This window comes from Zeus faber, assembly GCF_960531495.2.
Source record: "Zeus faber genome assembly, chromosome: 13".
Classification (NCBI taxonomy): domain Eukaryota; kingdom Metazoa; phylum Chordata; class Actinopteri; order Zeiformes; family Zeidae; genus Zeus; species Zeus faber.
In genome coordinates this window covers 7,164,733-7,186,433 of record NC_137198.1, presented here as the reverse complement: position 1 = coordinate 7,186,433, position 21,701 = coordinate 7,164,733, and the positions used below count along the sequence as shown (strand labels likewise).

Genomic DNA, 21,701 nt, shown 5'->3' with positions numbered 1-21,701 from the left:
AGTAATGAGGCGACACGCCACCCAGCAGAACGTCCTGCTGCCGGTTGCCTCGTGAGCCGCTGCGTCGCGACGCGGTTGCTACAGCAGATGGGGCGCAGCGCGTGCCCGTCCGCAGGCCCAGCTAGCGCGTCTGACAGCGCGGAGCGTCACGGGCACCGCGCATCCCGCAAACATCACGCGGACGAGTCCGACCCCCGTCCCCGCGCCGACGCGCCGGTGCGGCGGCGTGGCCGCTTCTCTCACCCCGGGGTCCTCGGTCCACGCCTCCGACCCGACGGAAGGACTCGTCGGGTGTGGTTACAGTGGCGCCTCTCCGCTCGGGGGCTGCGGCGGCATCGAGCGGAATCCCGCGGCGGATGAAGCGTCCATGTTGGGGTCGCGGTTCGATCGTTGTGTGTTGTTGTTGTTGTTGTCGTTTTGTCGCACGTCAACCACGCGATGAGGGGGGGGGGGCGTCCTTAAGAAGCAATCTTCCCGTTGTGTCCTCCCGCCGTCACACCGGCGTCTCCCCGGTTCCCCGTCGCTGCGGATCCGTGACGTTCCGACCCCGGAGCGGCTCTCTCCTACGCGCGCGCTCACGACGCGATCGCCTTCGCAACAGCTCGCGTGCACGGGCTCGGGGGGGGCTTTAAAGCGCGTTCGCGGCGTGGCCCCGCCCCCCTCCTCCCGGTTGACGCCCACGTGGACGCGCTTTGCTTCTGGTCCCGAAAACTTCCAAGATTTTCAAGGACGAGGATCCTTTAATTGCCACGTGCGATCAAAGTACAGCGAAGGGATGGAAGGACAAACGACCGAGGGCGAACTGTGGATACATGGGAAACAAAGGCCCAAACTCAGGCAGAATTTAACAAAAATGTACAAGCAACATGTATAAAAAAAATTAATGCGTATAAGCAAAATTTACATTTACATTTAGTCATTTAGCAGACGCTTTTATCCAAAGCGACTTACAAGGGAGAATAACATCCAAGCTACATTGCGACAGAGATTAGTGTAACAACAACATTCGTGTAACAATAAATACTGCAAAGTGGTGCTAAGTAATTGTACGTATATGAATGCGTGTGCGTGCGCGTTTATGTACAGCGGCGCAAGGATCAACGCGCCCCGTCTTTTAATGTTGAACATTTTTTCCACTCCGAAGTTTCATAGGTTCCGATTTTTCTGTCCGATGTTCGGCAACGGCAAGTTGAACGCGGCATGAATTGTTCGCGTCGCCGAACAGCGCGTCCCGTCCGACGTTGACGCTGAAACCGCCCACCGCGATACGTCAATGACGGCGCCATCTTTTCGCGGTGTCTGACGTTTGTGCGCGGCATGGCGCTCGGAGGTCTGTGGTGCGGTGGACGGAACACCGAACCAAGATGGCGGCGATCTTTACGCGTCTGCTTCGGCGCATTAAGAATGGACAAAAAATAACATAAAATAGAATTAAACAGTGAAATAAAAAAAAAAAGTCAAATATATACAAACAGTCAACAAAAACAAAAAATAAACAAATACAAAACAGAAACAGCCAGATATTTAAAGATGTACAAATATTCAAAATGCATACCACGCTTAGGATCATTTATTGTTATAGGTCGGGGTTCTTTCTCCTGCACATTAGTGAATTGCTTCGTTATGCTGTTAGAAATTGCTCTCTTATGATCTATTTAATTCTGTTTCATATTTTGAAAACATCAAGTACATTTTAAATTAAGCACTGTGATTTAAAAAAATATACATTCGCAGGCCAGATTTATCAATATATTCATCACCATATATGCAGCTGCCACATCAAATTGCCTTGCGGGCTGGATGTGGCAACTGGGTCTGTAGTTTGAAACCCCTGTTACAGAGTAGTGGTTCTCAAACTTGCCTTTAGTAGTGTACCGTCTCTAAGATCTTTTTTTTCAGCTGAGTACCCCCTTAGAAGAAGAAGAAGAATCTTTTAATTATCACGCAACACACCGCACTACAACACATGCACACACACACACACACACACACGCACCTGCTTTTGGATGGTGGCCGGTAAAATGAGGCCTCTGCATTTAACCCATCCTGGCTTGTCCTTCCTCCGGGGGCGCAGCCAGGAGCAGTGGGCCGCATTCGTCGACGCGCCCGGGGACCTGGTGACGAGTGTCCATCGCTGGTCAGACCATGATGTGTGCATGTTTTTGTTGGGGGGGTCATGCAAACTCCACACAGAAAGGCTCCTATTTGGGAGATAACCCGCCCGGAGCCTTTCTGTGTGGAGTTTGCATGTTACTCCCCGTGCTCACATGGGGTTTCCTCCACCTAACGTCAGTAAGGACCCCCACCAAAAACATGCACACATCATCGTCTGACCGGCGATGGACACTCTTCACCAGATCCCCAGGCGCTTCAACGACTGCTGCCCACTGCTCCTGGGTGCCCACCCCCCTAGGAAGGACAAGCCAGGATGGGTTAAATGGGAGAAAAAATAAGAAAATCATATGCATCATATGTGGGGTTTTTTTTACATTATATAAAACGAATATTTTTTAACACTTTTTTTAAAATAATATTCAGAGTACCCCCTGCAGAACCCAAAAGTACTCCTAGGGATAAGAGTATCCCCATTTGAGAAACACTGTTATAGGGTATACGTTTTAATATGAATTATAACTATATACTAAGGGTGGTGATTTAATTATTTTACTACAAAGCACTTACTACACTGAACTGCTCTGCAGTTTTATGTCACATTAACATACGTGTTGCAGCTCGTTGAAGGCACAACCTCGACAAACAAAAACACACGTCCACGTGCCCGGACACGACACGTTTACACACGTTTAGCTCGCGAGCGGCGAAATGGGGACCGCGCCGTCGGAGTGACCGATTTCCGAGCCGCACGGGAACGCAGCACTCGGCTTTTGTCGGTGGGACGGACCCGTCGCCGCACACACTTCCGGGATGACGCACGCACCGATGACGTATCCGCGGACAACCGGCGGCCAGTGTGTGTGGAGGCTAGCGGGCTAGCGGGCTAGCGGCTACGCGGGCAACCTCCTCTCCAGCCTCCGCGACACCGACGGGCACCGAGCGGACCGGTCGGTGAATGAAGACCGCCCTTCGATGCGTCCGTCTGGGCCGCGATGGAAGCAGCAGCGGCGGCGGTCTGAGCCTCCGTCCCTAGTCATGTAGCCGGGCGGCCAGCTCGACCACCCCCCTCCCGCCCCGGTTGATGTTGAGCGTCCTCGGCGTCGCCAGCGTCCCCAGCCCCCCTCTAGTCCGTAGCGCCGCCACCGCCACCGCCACCACCACCACCGGTGAGCCAGCTCCTCTGGCCGGGCTCAGTCCCCACCGCAGGAGGAGGATGCTGAGGCTGTTCGGGGCGCTGCTGCTCCTCGGCTTGGCGCTGGCGGGCATCGCCTCCTGGGTGCTGGAGAGCTACGACACGGCCTGGCACCCCAAGCGGAGCGTCCAGAGCCCCGCCGCCGGCCACGGAGAGCCGTCCCGGGGGGCTGTTCCACCGTTCCCCGGCGGAGAGCTGGAGAATATATTCTGGTTCATACAGGTGAGGTGGGAGCTGGAGGGCTTGCCTGATGAATCTAATGAATAAAATACATAAAATACACATTAACGTGGCTTTAGTAGAATATCTGCTGCTGGTAAAAATGGAAGGATCACATTGTCATTTACACTTAAGTAAAATGATATAAGTAGTAGAGTATTAGAAGTAAAGGTACTTTTCATATCCAGTTCCCTATAAAACAGCCTTTAATTCTGTGTAAAGTGTCCATTGTAGGGTTTTTTTTCTACAGATGCTAATTAAAATATTATTATATTACTGTAGGTTTAATAATATTATTATAAGGGTTTATAATATTGTTATATTATAGGTGGTGTCAGTCATTCACAAATATAAATCCTGACACCCTTGTGTCAGGATTTATATTTGTGAATGACTGGGTGGGTGGAAATAAATCCACCCACCTTGATTTTGATATAATTTTTTTTAATTTTTTTATTTTTTTGTGTTTGTGTTAAAACTGTAGTAGCGTAAAAAGTATAGATATTTTCCTCCATGCTTTTCGAATGGGATGAAAGCCGTGTGAGTATTGTACCGATTGTACCTGAGTGCGGTGCAGGGTCAGTCATCTGGGAGCCATGGAGCCGGGGTCATAAAAGGGCGAGAGGTGCTTGTGGTGAAAACGTGGCTCAGATAATAACCTCCAATCCGTCAGCGTCGCCCAGTTGCTGGGATTTATAACAGTAGAACCGCTGCTGATGTGGCAATCGGTGTCTTTAACCCTGTTTTTATCATTAGTCCGGCCTAATCTTAACACCGTTGTTGCTTCTAGGGCCGCTGGTATATTAAGATCATTAGTACTGTTACCCTGATTAATACTGCTATTGTATTATGGGCTGCTGCTATCTCTGCTGTAGTTTTTTAACCACATGCCATTTTAACTGCTTTTACTTTTTTTTGACTACTGTTCCTTCCTACTGTATTCTGCTTTTATTTATCAATGCTGCAATACTGTAACTTGTCCTGTAGACTATCTGCCACCTGCCGTATCGGGCACTAACTCCATGTTAACTCGTGTGATAGATGTTATTTCTTATCTGATTTTAATTTATATATTTATTTTTTTGCTGTAAATTTGATTTTCCTCCGGCAATTAATAAAGCCGCATCTTATCTTATATCAATCTTAATCTTATCTTCTCTGATTACAGGTATCTGACATCCATATAAGTCGGTTTCACGATCCCAGACGCATTCCAGATTTCGAGAAGTTCTGCACCGACACCATTGAAGTGATCAAACCGGCTCTGGTGCTCGCAACAGGTAGATAAACTCCTCCTGGTTTGGTGAATTGGGAAATTATGATTGGACATTTCACCTCATCCAACCACCCATGTGTGCAAGCTGATCTTTTTATTGCATACATTTAACTGTTTGGTTTTATGGTATATTTTCACATTTTTCCATATACTGCCATTTTTATATACGTATTTTTTCTATCTATCTATCTATCTATCTATCTATCTATCTATCTATCTATCTATCTATCTTTTACAGTTTATCTTTTGGGTCATGAATTTTTTTCAGTTTTTTTTCTGTTATTTTTTATTTGTTTTTTATCATTAGGTTTAGTGTATATTGCCATTTTTTTATTGTGTACCATTAACCGTTGACAGTTAACATGTTTTTCGATATATTTCCATTTACTTATTTTATATATTTTATTCCATTGCTTTAATATTATTGGCTATTTCTATCTATCTATCTATCTATCTATCTATCTATCTATCTATCTATCTATCTATATATCTATCTATCTATCTATCATATAGGACCACTTTTTTGTTTTTCTGTTATTATTTAGGTAATATTTGTTATTAATTATTACGTTTCGTGTATATTGTGATAAATATTTTATTGTGGACAGTTAACATGGTTTTCCATATATTGCCATTTTCTTTATTTTAATATTTTTATTCCATTGCTTTATTATTATTATTGCCTATATGTATCCATCCATCCATCCATTCATCAATTTGAACTATCCATCTTGTCCCACTGGTCAACATTCCCTTTTCCCCTCTGTATTGCAGGAGATTTGACCGATGCTAAGACAGAGAGCAAGGTGGGCTCCCTGCAGCACGAGGTGGAGTGGCAGGCCTACCACAACATCCTGAAGCGCTCCCGCGTGATGGAGCGCACGCGGTGGATCGACATCCGAGGAAACCATGGTGACTATAACCAGAGCAGTTTTTTTTTATCATCAACCCTTTCCCCCAGTGGAACCCTCCCAATTCACCATCAGGGATTGAGCAAGAGTGTGGAAACAAATCCACAAGCCGTGGAGCAGGAAGTTCAACCTTACCCTACTCAACCACTCCCCATGCCCGCTCCGTTATTAGATCAGAAGCGGGTCCATTTGAAACAAGATATCCCCACAAAATAATTTGTCAGGGAAAAATCCATTGTGTTGGATCTGTGAGTTTTGTTTTGTTGTCGTCGTCGTCGCCGGGTTGGGTTTTTTTTCGTCTGTCAGTATTCTCACTGTCGTCGATCCCATTCGGTTGAACACGTGTCCTCTACTTCATCAGTGTGTCAGGGCGCTCTGGGTAAAGACGCCGCTTTGATCGATACATTTGGTGCTGTGCAATTAATATCCCAGGATTCAATGGTGGTTTTCTCGGGCGCATATTAGGCCTAATCTGAGACTAAATCACAATTTTAATCTGGACTAAGTAAATTGGCCTTTCTCAGTCTTGTTCTTTCCCGCTCTTGGTTTAAAAAAAAAAATCTGATTTCAAGAAGGAAGATTAGAGGTCATCTATTGGTCTAAGTGAATCTTAAATTAAATCTTTGGATTGATGGGCATGGCCTCCAGGTGGACCAGGTTGATCTGGAAGACCAGACAGAAGGAGCTGACTAGGTATCACATTAGTCTAGAACTTCCTGGTCCAGAACTAGTTCATCTTAAATTTAGCAACGTCTCAGTAAGGAGTTTTTTTTAAATTCTGGAACAGTTAAAGTAGGATTATCATAGTCCCGATTTAGATTAAAGCCTGTCTGTCTGCGAAACCACCCCGCTACGTCGGTCCTCCCAGTAAGAGGTCCTCTGTGTCTGAGCCGCGCTGTCAGTCTTCAGACACTAGAACACGCGGCTTGAATCATTTCGCTCTTTCCTTTTTTCGTTCCACAGACGCCTTCAACATCATCTCATTAGACAGCGTCAACAACTACTACAGGTCAGTATCGAGCGGCTGTGATCGTAGTCGGTGCGATGAGTGGAATTTAATTTACTGCGTAGTCATGTGGAGTCGACGTCTCCACCGGTGGTTCTCAAACTAAGGTTGGGGTCCCACCTTTAGGGGGAGCCAAAGATCAGTGCGGGACCACAGTGCCATATAGATGGATAAAATAATAACTAAATGAATAAAATAAAATATTAAAAATAATTGAAAATAATGCAGTAAAAATGTAATTTTTTTTTCACGAGTGTGCACCTTTCTGCTCCTGTAAGCTTGTGTGAATAAGCATTGAAAGTAAAAAAAAATGAACGTGACGGCTCTACCGTGTTTACTATAAACGACGTTCATATGCGTATGACACATTTTTTATTTCTACTTTCCCTTCATAAAGTCCTTGAAATGCTACAATAATGCTACGATTCAGGGATTTTGTGGCGTTTTTTTCTCCTGTCTGTGAAAGACGCTTAGTGACTGGGCTGGTTGTTGACGGTAAGCCAAATCATCTGAAGGAACCAAAATGGAAGCACCGGCAATATGGCCGCTCCGACTCTCCTGGGTTCTGGCGTTAACAATGCTTTATTGTTGTGCTGCCGATTGATGATCTGTCCCTGGAATGTTCATCACGTTGGTTTGATTTTATTTTTCCCTCTTGTTTGTTTCTCTTTTATCTCTTCCATTTGAACACCCCACAGAGTTGACCATTTTAAACTATATTCCACCATTTGTAGGGAGGGGGGCCTTAAATTTGATATCGCATTCGTACAAATCTGCCGCTGTGGTCTTTGATTATTCATGACGTAAAAAATTTCCAAATCAATATTCTAATATTAAAATGAAGACACATTTGTAAAAGTGCTGCTGCAATATACAACAATGCAATCGATTTGAGAGATAAAACAGACAAGAAAGCTGGTTCTAATTTATTAATGTCATTTATTATTGATGTATTTATCTCCCGGCCCTATTACATGGATTGATAGATACTTTATTCATCCCCGGAGGGAAACTGCATTGCCTCAACAGCTCACATCAAAACACTAACAAATTAATAATAAAGCAATGGGGAAAAAAAAGAAAATAGCAATATATGAAAAAAATTGGAAAGATATCTAATAATCCTAATAGTTAAATGTTCGCAATAAAAATATGGTAATAAACATTAACATAATGATAAACATCCAATATAACCTACAAATAACGGGGGAAAAAACATAAGAAATAAGAGATTATGGATTAAAAAATGTAAATGACCAAAAATAAAATAAAAGGTGAAATATAATGTGCTAAATATAATGTCCTATACAAGAACTTCTGAAATAAACAGTGAGCCATTATTATCATGTGTTTATGAGCATGTGTGTCTTGCAGGAAGTACTCTGCGAACCAGAAGGTGGGATCCTTCCACTACGTCCACAGGACTCCGTTTGGAAACTACTCGTTCATCTGCGCCGACGCCACGCTCACACCGGGACCCAAGAGGCCGTACAACTTCTTTGGCATCCTCAACCAGGTGAGAAAAGGAAGATTCCACTCATCAGAGGGACCACTTAAAGTGTTACTAGAGACGATTCTGTTTTTTTTTGGGGGGGGGGGGTTTGTACAGAAAATAACAGAGGACAGACATCACAAAAAGAACGAACAAACGAAAAATACGAAATAAAACAGAAAAGCAAACACAATGTGAACAGAACACAAAAAAAACCCAGACATGACTCAAATGTAGGGGAAAGTCCATCTCAGTGATGTATTCTATATAAACCATTCTCACATACAGGACAGGATGTTGATTAGCATTGGAAAAGGCAAAGCTAAATTGCTAAAAAACTAAAAAACAATAATAAAATATAAGTACTAATAAATAATATTAAAATAAAAGAAAAGTCAAAATTAAATGTCCAAATATACACAAATAGCCCAAAAATATAGAATATAAAAATATACAGAATGTACAAATGCGATTCTATAATATTAGGTGTGTGTGTGTGTGTGTGTGTGTGTGTGTGTGTGTGTGTGTGTGTGTGTGTGTGTGTGTGTGTGTGTGTGTGTGTGTGTGTGTGTGTGTGTGTGTGTGTGTGTGTGTGTGTGGGAGCTTAGAGGGAATCAATTCTCACTACGACCAGTGTGTGAATTCTCTGAATCTCTAAATATAATTATGAATTATTGCTATGTATTAACTAAGTTATTACATATTAGAATCTCCATAATTTTACACTATATTAGCATCTGAGGCAACAAACAACATGGTAATGCAAAGTCAATTACACACCTTGTGTTCATTTGGGGTAATTTATTCTATATTCTTCTCACTGACAAGTTAGAGCAGTGTTTTTCCAACCTCTCGTCACACTAAAGTGCCATTTTCAGATCTGTCTATGCTCAGTGTCTATGCTATGACCGTAGACCATGTAAGACAAGGAACAATAAAACTGAATTCTATCGTCCTCCCTTTGCTCTGTGAACAGTCGCCCTGATGCTACTTCCTGAGTTGATAACCTCTCTTCCTGTCCGAATGCCGCCCAGAGTCAGATGGAGCTGCTGGAGACGTTCAGGGAGGAGAGCCGCAGCAGCAACCAGTCGGTGTGGTTCGGCCATTACACCACCTCCACCGTCATCTCGCCTCCGCCGGGGGTCAGGGAGGTGATGAGGTAGAGGAACACGAGGGCGAGCGACTCTCATGTTTTGAGCCGTTTCTAAACCAGCCCTGTGTCGCCCCGGATGGGGGGGGAGTGGGCGAGCGACCAGCCACCTCGAAAATAAATATTAGACAGACGAAACAAGTCAATTAACATGTATGCTGATGGTTGTAGAAGACATTTTAACTGTATCCGTCTAAGAAGATCTGAACAATATAACAGGGCCTTTAAACTAAATCTCTGATATGAGGTGATTACCAAAAATAATAATAATGAAATATAATTATATAATTATTTTATATAATATAATTATTTTTTCATCGTCATAGCTGAAAGTGTGTGTGTGTGTGTGTGTGTGTGTGCGTGTGTGTGTGTGTGTGTGTGCGCGTGTGTGTGTGCGTGTGTGTGTGCGTGTGCGTGTGTCCGTCCATAGCGGTGCTTTGGCCTACCTGTGTGGTCACCTTCACACCCTGGGGGGGTTGATGCCCGTCCTGCACAGCCGACACCAGCAGGGGACGCTGGAGCTGGAGCTCGGCGACTGGATGGACAACCGCAGGTACAGCAGGACTACCACCACTGACGTGTGGCCTCTTCTTTCTGGCTGTTTTTTTATTTTGTTATTTTCATTTTTTTATTTATATTATCATTCATTCTCCTCCTTTCTGGACATATTTTCTCCTCTGGTCGGCTTATTTTGTGGTTGTAATTATTCTTGCTCTTTTTCATTATTTTCTTTCTGTTATGCCACATTTTTACTTGACCATATTTATGACATCATACTTTATCATCTTTTTCATTTATTATATCGGATCTGTCTGTGTCTCAGTTGGCCTTGCATTTTGTCTACTATTATGTCTGTCTTACTTTCCTATAAAAATTGTAATAAATAATTCTCTTACTCTACTTGTGCTGATTATTCCTAGAGAAGGTTTCACTGTGACTGTGACACACAGTTGGTTGTTGGCTGTGACAAAATGTACTTATTGTAAGTCGCTTTGGACAAAAGCGTCTTGAGTGATGACGTAATGTAAATGACGTGAGTGTATTTTTATATATTTTAAACCCACAGTGAAGGCACGCGGATGACTTCAAATTATTATTTCTGTTTGTCTATTTATTTATTATATTTATTATTTGTTTCAACCTCAGAGCTGACTTGTTTTTTATTTTATTACATTTTTTTCATTTTTTGTTGGTTCCTTCCAGGTACAGAGTTCTGGCCTTCGACCACGACCTGCTGAGCTTCTCCGACCTGACGTTCCAGCGCTGGCCCGCAGTTCTCATCACCAACCCCAAGGAGGCGCAGTACCTGCACCCGGGCCGGGAGCCGCTGGGCCGCATCCACAGATCTACACACATCAGGTGTCCCCTCTGTGTGTGTCGACCATTAAACCCCCCCAAAAAACCCCACCGCGCCGTCTGCCGTCTTACGGTCCCCCCGGGGGCTTTGTTTGGGATTGTTGCGACCAAAAATGCTTGACCTCGCAGCGGCTTTTCTCAAGACTTGCGACGCATCTCTCATCTTCTGTTTTCATTTATAAACAAAATAAAACATGGAGAACATTTTTTTTATTATTATTTTCTCATATGTTAGCCTGTTTTTTGTTTTTTTTTTCTTTTACATTTTTTAAATTCAATTAAATGTTTTTATTTTCCATTTCTTTCTGGCTATGTTTTGTCATCTGTCAGGCCATGAACCATTTGCTCAAAGTAAAAAAAAAAAAAAAAGCCAATAAGCAGCCTCGTAATTTTGATTCAAGTGTGTGTGTATCTATAAAACGCCCTTGAAACAGATTGATTTCAAGAAGATGTGATTCTTCTTGAAATCAGTCTGTTTCAAGGGCGTTCAACGTGTGTTCTTTTTTCACAAAAAGAACACATGACAGGAAGAGGAAAGGAGCCCTGCGCAGCTTCTAACCTTGTGAATATTTGGGGGGGCGTCCCGCAGAGTCCTGGCCTTCTCCGAGGCCCCGGTCACGGCCGTGCATGTGAGCGTGGACGGGGAGCCACTGGGGACGGGCCGCTCGGCCGGGGGCCCGCTCTACGTGTTGCTCTGGGACCCCTCTCTCTACCTCAGCGGGCTCCACACTATCACAGTGAAGGTGGAGGTAGGTGGACACGCTTTGACAACGATAAAGTGGTAATCCGTAACATAACTATGTAAAAAATAAAAATAATAAGAAAAATCCCATATTTGATATTTTATTTAGCTGGCACTTTATCAGAGACAGCCATTCAGTTTATTTGCGTTGTGCATGTGCCCTTCTACATGCTGTTTCCATTCTTGGTGGCAGTGTCTGCATTTCCCAGCAAAAGTGCAGGTTGAAAAAGTGAAAAGGCAGTCACAGCGAATAGATAGAGCAGTGCAGCTAGTTGTGGTCAGTAAACTGTAGGGATGGCAAATTCAAAACTTCAAAAATTTTAAGACGGAAACAATTGGTGGGAAATGTTGCGCAACGGCTGCTCAACACTGACCTCTGCTGGTAGAAGATGTCATTGCAGCCTTCAATTCTACACCAAAAGAATAAAAAAAATGATTTCACACCAAAATTAGCAGGCTTTTTTTTTTTTTTTTTTTTTAAACCCAGGTCAACCCGCTAAAAAAATAGGGGATTGACACCTTTCCCCGTTGCCAGGAGAAATGCAGTTTTTATTCTGGTGCGTCACGTTCTACGTCACGGACACGTCGGAAAAGGGGCGTGTCATGGTGTGATTGGGAACAAAACATCAGAGGAGACAGCAACTAAACGAACAATGAGATAAAACTAAAACTTGGAAAGAAAAGTATTTTGAGCCGTTCAAAAGAATCTGATCGTTAATGAACGACCCAACACGACAGTGGAAGCAGCGTGGAGCACCGGCAGAATGGAGTATCCTTGTGCGCCCTCACATGGATACTCCATGCTTTAGGGAGCGGCTTGGGCCGATACTGGAGTGACTGGGGGGGCCCGGCGGGGAGCGTGGGGGCGCTCTGCCGTGCTCCCCGCGGTGTGATCCCCACACTCACAACATTTCATGATGGAATGATACGCGGATATTCCTGCCGGATATTATGCACCAGTCTACAGAACTTCGACGCGCGTCGCATCGCGCAGGTAAAGGGGCCAAAATGAGCGGGTCCCCCCGGGTGCCCTGTTCACATCAGAGCAGATCGGGTGGAGCCGTTAAAACCCAGGTCTATTGCAGGGTCATTTGACCTGGGACTGAGACCCGGGTGTAACCTTTCCCACTAGTGACAGATCGGACGTTAGCGGGTGTGACTGAGTTTTTGGTGCAGTGGGAAAGGGTTATAAGTGACCAAACCCAAAACCCATAATACAAAAAACATACAACGTCCCCACCACCACCTCACGCGAACAAGAAAAAAAACCAAGCAATCGCTCAGAAGAAGACAAACTTTGTGATAGGTGATAAACCCGAATGTTTGACATTGCCGTTTGGAATAGAATTCTGCGACTCTTCGCTGAGTCCGCCAAATGCGGACGGTGTCCCGGACGAGGATCCATCTGCATTTTGTTCCTCCTTCAGGACGCGGCGGGGCGCTCGGCGGTGCGGGAGCAGCAGTTCACCCTGGAGGACGACCTGACTCCCAGCTTCGGCTTCGCCCAGTCCTTCATCCTCCTCACGGACCACTACATCCTGGGCCGCGTGGCCTTCGCCGCCATGATGCTGCTCAACGTCCTCACGCTGCTGCTCTTCAGGTTCCTGCGCCTCCCCAACGGCAGAGGTGGGGGGAAGGTCACGTCAAGGACCAATATACCAACCTGATTGTGTGTCACGGTTATGCTCAGACGAGGCCTTTTCAGCGTTTCAACCCGATGGAAATGACGTCGCCACTACGATACAAGAGTTGTAATAACGAGACCCGGAGTAGAATTCTCTTTCCACTCATTCACGTCCACACTCTCTCCATCCGTGTGTTGCTGTTGTTCCTCTGCAGCGTCCACAGAGTTCTCCTCCCAGGCGTACCTGTCCCTCCACCTGGTCAGCAAGATGGACACCTTCTACTACTCCCTGCTGCTGTTCAACCTGTGCACCGCCTTAGGTGGGTGGGGCCAGTGGCGTCGCCAGGGGTGGGTGTCCGGGGCAGCCCCGGATGTTTTATGAACAGCCCCCTCATCTAAAATAGCCCCGCAGCGGCCGGTTGCTTTTTATTTATTTTTTTATTTTACTCCGTTTCCTTATGGAACGAAACAGGCGCCGTGCCTAATGACGCTTTCTCCGTTGCGCTCTCCCGTGAGGTGTAAGAAGTTGATCGTTTTCTTTGCTGTTGTTTGTTTTGTACCGTTTCTTAAGATGATAAAAGATGAGATTGTGTTTAAAAAAAATCCCCGGAGGGCGATTCGGGCGTTACAACAGCAAAACAAAAAAAAACAAAAACCGCAGTGGAGAAAAGAGATGCAGATTAAAATGAGATAAGTAACGACACATATGTACAACACATCTACCCACACAGGTTAAAGAGCAGATATCGGGTTCTCGTCTGTGACGTCACGTAGAGTAAACATAAGTCTCGGCGACTGCTGCATGACAGCTCCCAGTGGAACCGCTTCTATGGAACCGCTCCCACTGGGAACCGCTCCCACTGGGAACCGCTCCCACTGGGACCGAGCGTTTACGTTTTTTGTTTCATACAAGTAGGAGACTAAGATAAACAAATGTCAATCGAAAACAGGCCGCTCCGTCTCCTCTTTTTCCCCGACTTTCCATTCGCTGTCGCGCTCGCGATAATTTCCCTATGGCCACGTAACCATCTTGTGTGAATCTCGTGTCCAAAATGGGAATATTGGAAGACACCCAATGTGCAAAGCAGCTATTAGCTGATCAGCCTGTGGGATAACAAGCAGCCGTTATTCAGGGTTATTATTTCTAGATGTAATTATAGTTATTTAAGCTGTTGTTTATCCTGTTATCTAAGCTTTTCATCCTTCCTTCGACCCGTGCGCCCGCAGGTCCGTGGTTCGTGGGGGAGCTGATCGACGGACACAGCGGCGCCTGCTTCGCCTTCGGGGTGTTCATCGACGGACACTTCCTGGAGGGAAGCCTCACCTACGTGGTCGGAGTTGTTCAGGTGGGAGTAGGTGGTTTTTATGGTGCTTTTATTTGAAAGATCTGCACTGGTCTAGAACAGGGTAAGTGATGCCCCCCTGGATGATTGGGATTTAGGAATTCTGGGTTTTAAGGCATTCATAATATTGTATGTTTTCATCTTAAATGAAATTCCTTCATAGTCATACACTCAATGAAAAGTTCCATTTCTGTATCAGACTGAATTTGATCCATCAGATGAACTGATGGACAGGTTGGCGACGATCATTATGTATAAAAAGTCAATATATCCATTTAGAATCATATCCTGAGACATCCTTGAATTTGGTCCTCAGAATCTTGAGAGAGAGAGAGAGAGAGAGAGAGAGAGAGAGAGAGAGAGAGAGAGAGAGAGAGAGAGAGAGAGAGAGAGAGAGAGAGAGAGAGAGAGAGAGAGAGAGAGAGAGAGAGAGAGAGAGAGAGAGAGAGAGAGAGAGAGAGAGAGAGAGAGATTTTTTGATTTTTAAAGCATCTTTATTTTAACATTTTCTCTAGTTCACAGTTACAGACAATACAACAAACACACTTGGTTCACTAACAGAGTCCTACACGTTAAAAACAGACTGGAAGCACAGGTCGTCCTCCACCAGGGAACAGATGGCATCATTAAAACACCACAGTTTGATGAAGACGTCCAGACTCTTCATCAGTCTGTGAAAGTTAAAATCAATCAAGACTCTGGCCCTGACCAACGCTACAAACACTCTTCCTAAAACACTCTCCTTTCCCCTCAGTTTGTTCCTCCTCGTGAGGTAGATGGCCATCTTCGCTTCCCCTACTAGAAAATTAAGCAGTCGCCATTTCTCTGCGTTGGCCCTGTAGTATCTAGCCCCAAAAATAAAACAGTTTCTGGACCACTCCTCCTTGAAGAGCTTAAAACTTTCCTTTAAAAGACTAAAAAGCTCTAAGAGTCTGTCGCACTCTGCAAAACAGTGAAACACGGACTCTGGCAGTTTGCAGAATGGACATTCATTTGCGACCGTGGGATTAAAAACAGAAACAAAGCTGTTGACAGCTATGGCTCCATGTAGGACCCTCCATTGGAGGTCCCCCGTCCTTTTCTTGGAGGGAGCTTTGTAAAAGCTCCTCCAACACGGCTCCTCCTGTCCCCCCATCTGGAGCCGTCCCCTCCAGACAGTGTCCTGCCGCCCCTCCAGTCCCTTCCTATTTAAAACAACCACACACTCTTTGTAAAAAGCCTTCCCGCTGGCTGTGTGCAGGTCCAGTTCTGCATAACGTGCCCTGTGCAGCAGCTTCCCGGAGGACCCCTCCAGGTTGGGGGTCAGGGTCATCTCCGGGAAGGGATCCTCCGAGTTTGGCTCCTCCGCGCCTTCGCCGTACTCCTTCAGCAGGGCCAGCTCCTCCTCCGTGAGCGTCTCCCTCCACCGCTTGAGCACCAGGTGTACGATCCTGGTGGACCTCACCCCCAGCCGCTCCGCCATGGCCTCGCCGTCCTGCAGGTCGCTCCCCGCCGCCGCCACCACCTGCCTCAGGGTCAGGACCCCCGCCTCCCTCAGGATGCTCCTCAGTCCTGGAGTGGCCCCGTCCTGCACATCCAGCCTGGCTCCTCCGATCACCGGCTCCTCCAGGAGCCAGTGGAGGGAATCTGCGGCCTCCCTTTTCCTGTTCTTAAATAACCCCCATGCTTTAAAAAGCTCCTGATAAAAACGGGGTAAGCCCGACTTGTTTAGAAGACTCGTGTCCATTAGAAACAACGATCGGTCAAGTCCCATCCTCCCAGTCCTCTTTAAGACCAAGCCCGCCACGTCCTTCCAAACGTTAAAGTACCCCGTTAACAACTTCTGCACAAACTGTAACCTAAAAGTTGCCACTCTGCTTTTGATGTCCACCACACCGTGCCCCCCTTCCTCTTTAGGCAGAAAGACCCTTTCCTTCCTGACCCAGTGGAAATTCCGCCCCCAAAAGAAGTCTATCAGCTCGGCCTGTATCTTCCTAACTAGCAGGTCTGGTGGTTGGACACAGGCCACTCTGTGCCACAGCTGTGAGGCCACCAGGTTGTTAATAATGAGCGTCCTGCCCCTATAGGACAGCTGTGGCAGTGCCCACCTCCATTTTCTTAGCTTGCCCTGTATCTTTCCTAGCAGTCCTTCCCAATTCTTCCCCACCACACTTTCGCTCCCTAAAAACACTCCCAGATACTTAAACCCATCCCTTCGCCACCGTAAGCCTCCTGGCAGTTTTAAAAGTCCCCCCCTCCATCCGCCCACAGCCAGCGCTTCGCTTTTGCCCCAGTTGACTTTCGCTGCTGATAGCAGCCCAAAGTCCCTGACGATCCCCTCCAGTTTGCTGATTTCATCCTGTTTCTTTATTAAGACAATGACGTCGTCCGCATAAGCTGATAAAATGTGGCTTCTCTCGAGACCGTTTAGAAACACACCCTCGATGTTCGTCCTTAATTGACACAGCAATGGTTCTATGGCCAGAGAGTACAACATCCCTGAGAGGGGGCAGCCCTGTCTCACCCCTCTACGCACTTTAAAAGGGCCGCTCAGCCCTCCATTAATCTTCAGTATACTCTCGATGTCCTGGTACAAAACCTGGATCATGGCTATCAGACCAGGGCTGAGGCCAAAAGCCTCCAGAGTTTTCCAGAGGTAAGGGTGCTCAACCCGGTCAAACGCCTTTTCCTGGTCTAGCGAAATGAGCCCAGTTTCAATGCCCAGAGAACTAGAGACGTCCAAAATATCCCGAATTAGGGACACATTGTCCAGAATGGACCTACCAGGCACACAGTAAGTTTGGTCCTGATGGACGACCAGGTCCATCACCTCCCTCAGCCTGTTGGCCAGTGCCCTCGACAGGATTTTATAGTCCGTGCACAGAAGGGACACAGGACGCCAGTTCTTGATCTCCTGCAGGTCTCCTTTCTTGGGTAGGAGAGTGATGACTGCCCTCCTGCAGCTGACTGGCAATAACTTATCTTTAAAAACTTCATTAAAAACCATTAAAAGGTCCTCCCGTAACTCCTCCCAGAACTCTTTGTAAAACTCCGCAGGAATCCCGTCGATGCCAGGGGCCTTACCCCCCTTCATGCTCTGCAGGGCCGTGGAAAGATCCTGCAGGGTCAGAGGTTCCCCCAGCACCGCACTGACATCTTCCGGGACCCTGGGCAAATTCCCACAAAAGGAGTAAAACAGTTCTTTTTGCTCCTCGTACTCACTTCTGTACAGCTCTGTGTAAAAGTCCACGGCTCTCGTCCGGATCTCCTCCGGCCTCCTGAGCTCCTGTCCCGTGTCTGATCTCAGGGCGTGGATAAACCTGCTCTGCCCGTTGCTCTTCTCCAGGCTAAAAAAGAAACTAGATGGTGCGTCCATCAGTGCTGCGCTCTGGAAGCGAGAGCGGACCAGCGCCCCCTGCGCCTTGGTGCCTAGTAGGTCTGCAAGAGCAGCTCTTTTAGACTTGAGGTCCTTAATGTGATCTCGATTCCCAGTGGGTTCCACTACACCCTGTAACTCCACAATGTCAGTCTCCAGATCCCTCATAGATCTGGTGATGTCCCGTGTGACATTGAGAGTATACTGCCGACAGAGCTGCTCTATCTCCCTCTTCCCATAGTCCCACCACAGTCTTAAGGAAATAAAATCCTGCTTTCTGTCTCTAAAACCTTCCCAAAAAAACCTAAAAGCATCTTTAAAGTTGGAGTCACATAGTAGGGTGGTGTTAAAATGCCAATATGCGCTTTTGGGCTTTACATTGGCGATAAAAACACGGCAAACAACCAGGGAGTGATCGGTAAAACCAACAGGCACCATTCTACATTCCTTAAAAATGTTAAAATGGTGCTTAAAACAGTAAAACCGGTCTAGTCTGGCCAACGATAAAGAGGTGCCTCTGCAGTGCACCCAGGTGTACTGTCTTTCATCCCCGTTGGTTCTCCTCCACACGTCCGTTAGCTCGTTCTCGCTTGAGAGCAGCCTCATCACGTTCTGCGATGCTCTGTGAGGCTCACAGTGGTTCCTGTCTAACAGGTCGTTCTCGGTGCAGTTAAAGTCACCTCCTAGAAACAAAAACTCCCCAGTACGAGCTTTGCTTAAAACCCCATTTAAAACTTGCAAAAAAGTGACTCTGTGTGGTCCTGTGGTGGGAGCGTACACATTTATAAAGACAAACTTATGATGCTCAAATGCTGCCCTCACCACCATCAGTCTGCCCTCCACCACCTCCTCCACCTCAAAGGATGCTGGGGCAAAGCTCTTAGAAAAGAGAAGAGCCACCCCACCGCTGGTGGTGCTCTTGTGGCTTAGCACCACCTCCCCCCCCCACTCCCTCTTCCAGTCAGCCTCATTGCCAGAGTCACTGTGGGTCTCCTGCACCAACAGCACATCCAGCCTCTTCTGCTCCATCAGCTCATACAGCAGAGACCTCTTAGCTGCGTCTCTGGCCCCATTCGCGTTCAGCGTGCTGATGTTAAAGTCACTCATTGCAACGGAAAAGGGAAACAGCCCGAACAGCAGCGCCCACCTCCACCTCCTCCCCATCCTCTCCGTTGTTCAGCTCCTTCCTGATCTTCTGCACTATTTTCTTTAACCTGTACACCTCCTGGTCCGTGAACCCTCCTCTCCCCTTACTCCTCATCTGTTGCTGGGCCGCGTTCGCCAGCAACTCCTTGTCTGAGAAAAAATCCTCCACCTTAATCCCTTTCACATTCTTCGTCCTGTGCAGAAACGCTTTTATTTTGCCCACACTGTAGCTTTTTTTGCCCTTTTTCTTCTTTACGCCGAGAAAGACCTGCCCCTCACTGTCTGCAGCAGAGTCCTCCTCCATCCAGGACTCTGACTCCGAGCCTCCCTGCTCCACCTCCTGACTTGCCTTCCCCTGGCTTGCTGTCCCTCTCTTCGCCTGAGAGTCTCCTGCCATTTTGTTGGACTTTCTTTTGAGGCGGGGGACTCTCAACCGATCGTCCTCATCCCCCATCTCAAAGTCACTTCCTTCCAGTGCCTCCTCCTCCCTAGCTACGTCACCTGCACTCCTTTGACTTTGTTCCGTAGCTTCCTTTCCCTCACCAGTCCCCTCCTGTCCCCCCGCACCCACCTGCCTGTCTTCCGGACCCTCCTCCTTCCCCTCCTGTCCTCCCGCCCTTACCTGCCTTCTTTCCAGACCCTCGCCTGCCTCCCCCCGTGTCTCCACGCTCACCTGGCTGCGCTGTCTACCTCCACCCGTTCCCTCCTGCGGCTCCACATTCCCCTCCCCCCCCTCCTTTTTTTCCCCCTGCCCCTCGCCTGCCCCCTCCTGTGCCCCCACCTTCACCTGTTTCTTCTCCTTTCCTTTCCGCCCTCCACCTGTCTCCCCCTGTGCCCCCACCTCCACCTGTCTTTCCCCTGCCTCCATTTGGCCCTCACCTGCCTCTCCCTGTGCCCCCACCTTCACCTGCTTTTCCCCTCCTTCCTTCTGGCCCTCCCCCGCCTCCTCCTGTGCCCCCTTCTTTGCCTGTTTTCCCCCCTCCTGACCCCCCCCTGCTCCCTCCTGTGCCCCCACCTTCGCCTGCTTTTCCCCTTTCTGACCCTCACCTGCCCCCTCCTGTGCTCCCTCCTTGTCCTGTCCACCCTTCTGCCCCTCACCTGTCTCGCCGCCTGCCTTCTTACCTGGACATGCCCTGACCTGGTGTCCCTCCCCACCGCACCCAAAGCACTTGGTGGTGTCAGTGTTGACAAACACCACGTAGTCAAACTCATCCGCCCTGATTTTAAAAGCTACGTTTAGCTCCGCATCCCTGTTGTTCAACACCATCAGGACGTGTCTCCTGTGCGACACCACATGCTTGAGCAGCGGCGACTTGCACCCCGACGGGACTTTTTTAACTGGCGACACCACCTTCCCGTGCCTCGCCAGTTCCTTAGTGAGGGTCTCATCTTTAATAAACGGCGGAACATTCGCCAAATTCACCCTCCTCGCCGGTGTGGAGAGAGGCAGGACGGGAACAAACATTTTGTTCACCGTAACGCCGCTCGCCACCACCGCGTTCACCTTGTCTACGCCATCCAGGAAAATGACCACCGCGCTGTTCATCCGCGCTGCGGACACAACGCTGCTGTAGCCGACAGCCTTCCCCACCGCCAGGCTGCAGTCCTCCACCGAGACCGAGGAAGCCACGGGCAACTTAATGCCGTGCTTCCTCGTTAGCTTGGTGAGGTCCGACATGGTTGCGGACCCGCACCACCACCACCACCACCACCCCCCACCCGCTGTGCGCACACCCTACAACCAACAAAAAAACTAAACCCGTCACCAACAAATAATTATAAACATACAATTGATAGAAAAAGTTAGAGAGAAAACCACTCACTCTACCAAACGCTCACACGCTCCGCTCGCTCACACCTCCAATCACTCAGAGAGAGAGAGAGAGAGAGAGAGAGAGAGAGAGAGAGGGAGGGAGGGGGAGAGAGATTGAATCGAATTACGACCCTTTGTATCCAAATCAAAGTCCTGTGCTTCAAGTCCAAACTCTCCCCTCCACCCCTCCCCCCCCCCCCCCCCCCCCCCCCCGTCAGATGGTCTTCTTCAACATGCCTCTCACCTGCTACCTGTGCTGGAGCCTGCACCAGCGTTGCCGCGGCAACACCTTCCGCTCGCACCTCCTGCGTCCGGGCTGCCGCTGGCGGCCGCTGCTGGTGCACGCGCTGATGCTGCTGCTGCTGGGCTGGCAGGCCTACTCCTGCTACTTCCTGCTGGAGACCTACGGCCCCGTGGCCTTCCTGCTGTCCCCCGTGCGCACCTGGGCCCTGGCGCTCGGCCTCCTGCTGGTGCACCGCGCCTGGACGGGCCCCGTGCCGTGCCTCGCCCACCACAGCAAGGTGGCCTCCGCCTCCTGACGCACCCAGCCCTCCGCCCACCCCAGAGCACCGCTCCTCTCCAGCCCCCTCCACCCCGCCGGACCACCAGCCCTCCACCCACCCCAGAGCACCACGCCTCCAGCCTTCCACCCACCACCCACCTAGAGCACCCACCCCCTCGGCTCCATCCGCGGCTCGCCCGGGAGTAGGAGCCTCGTTAGTTTGAGGTGAATAGAACGTGTGTGATCCATCTTCCACAGAGACGTGGACACATCTGTCACACGCTCCGTGTCAAAGAAAGGAAAAAAAAAAAAAAAAAAGAGCGTCTCTCGTTTAAATGTCTGGCATGTTTCACTCGAGGCGTCGGGATCTGAGATGATACCGGGCGACGCCGGTGCTGGCGCACAACCCTGACTTGCACTGTGCCACCGCGTCCTCCCACAGAGCAGCTCTGCACCCCC

General features: G+C 48.1%; 1 protein-coding gene across 1 annotated transcript; it reads left to right on the top strand.

Annotated features, from left to right (window-relative positions):
- Positions 1–3,039: 3,039 nt before the first annotated feature.
- On the top strand, positions 3,040–21,374 carry tmem62 (transmembrane protein 62). The gene is made up of 13 exons (XM_080013000.1): positions 3,040–3,529; positions 4,695–4,806; positions 5,577–5,714; positions 6,677–6,722; positions 8,094–8,235; positions 9,246–9,370; positions 9,792–9,914; positions 10,565–10,720; positions 11,307–11,466; positions 12,887–13,085; positions 13,299–13,403; positions 14,311–14,429; positions 20,959–21,374. The coding sequence occupies exons 1-13, from the start codon at positions 3,197–3,199 to the stop codon at positions 21,277–21,279; spliced, it is 2,079 nt and encodes a 692-aa protein (XP_079869126.1). The 5' UTR covers positions 3,040–3,196; the 3' UTR covers positions 21,280–21,374.
- Positions 21,375–21,701: the final 327 nt, after the last annotated feature.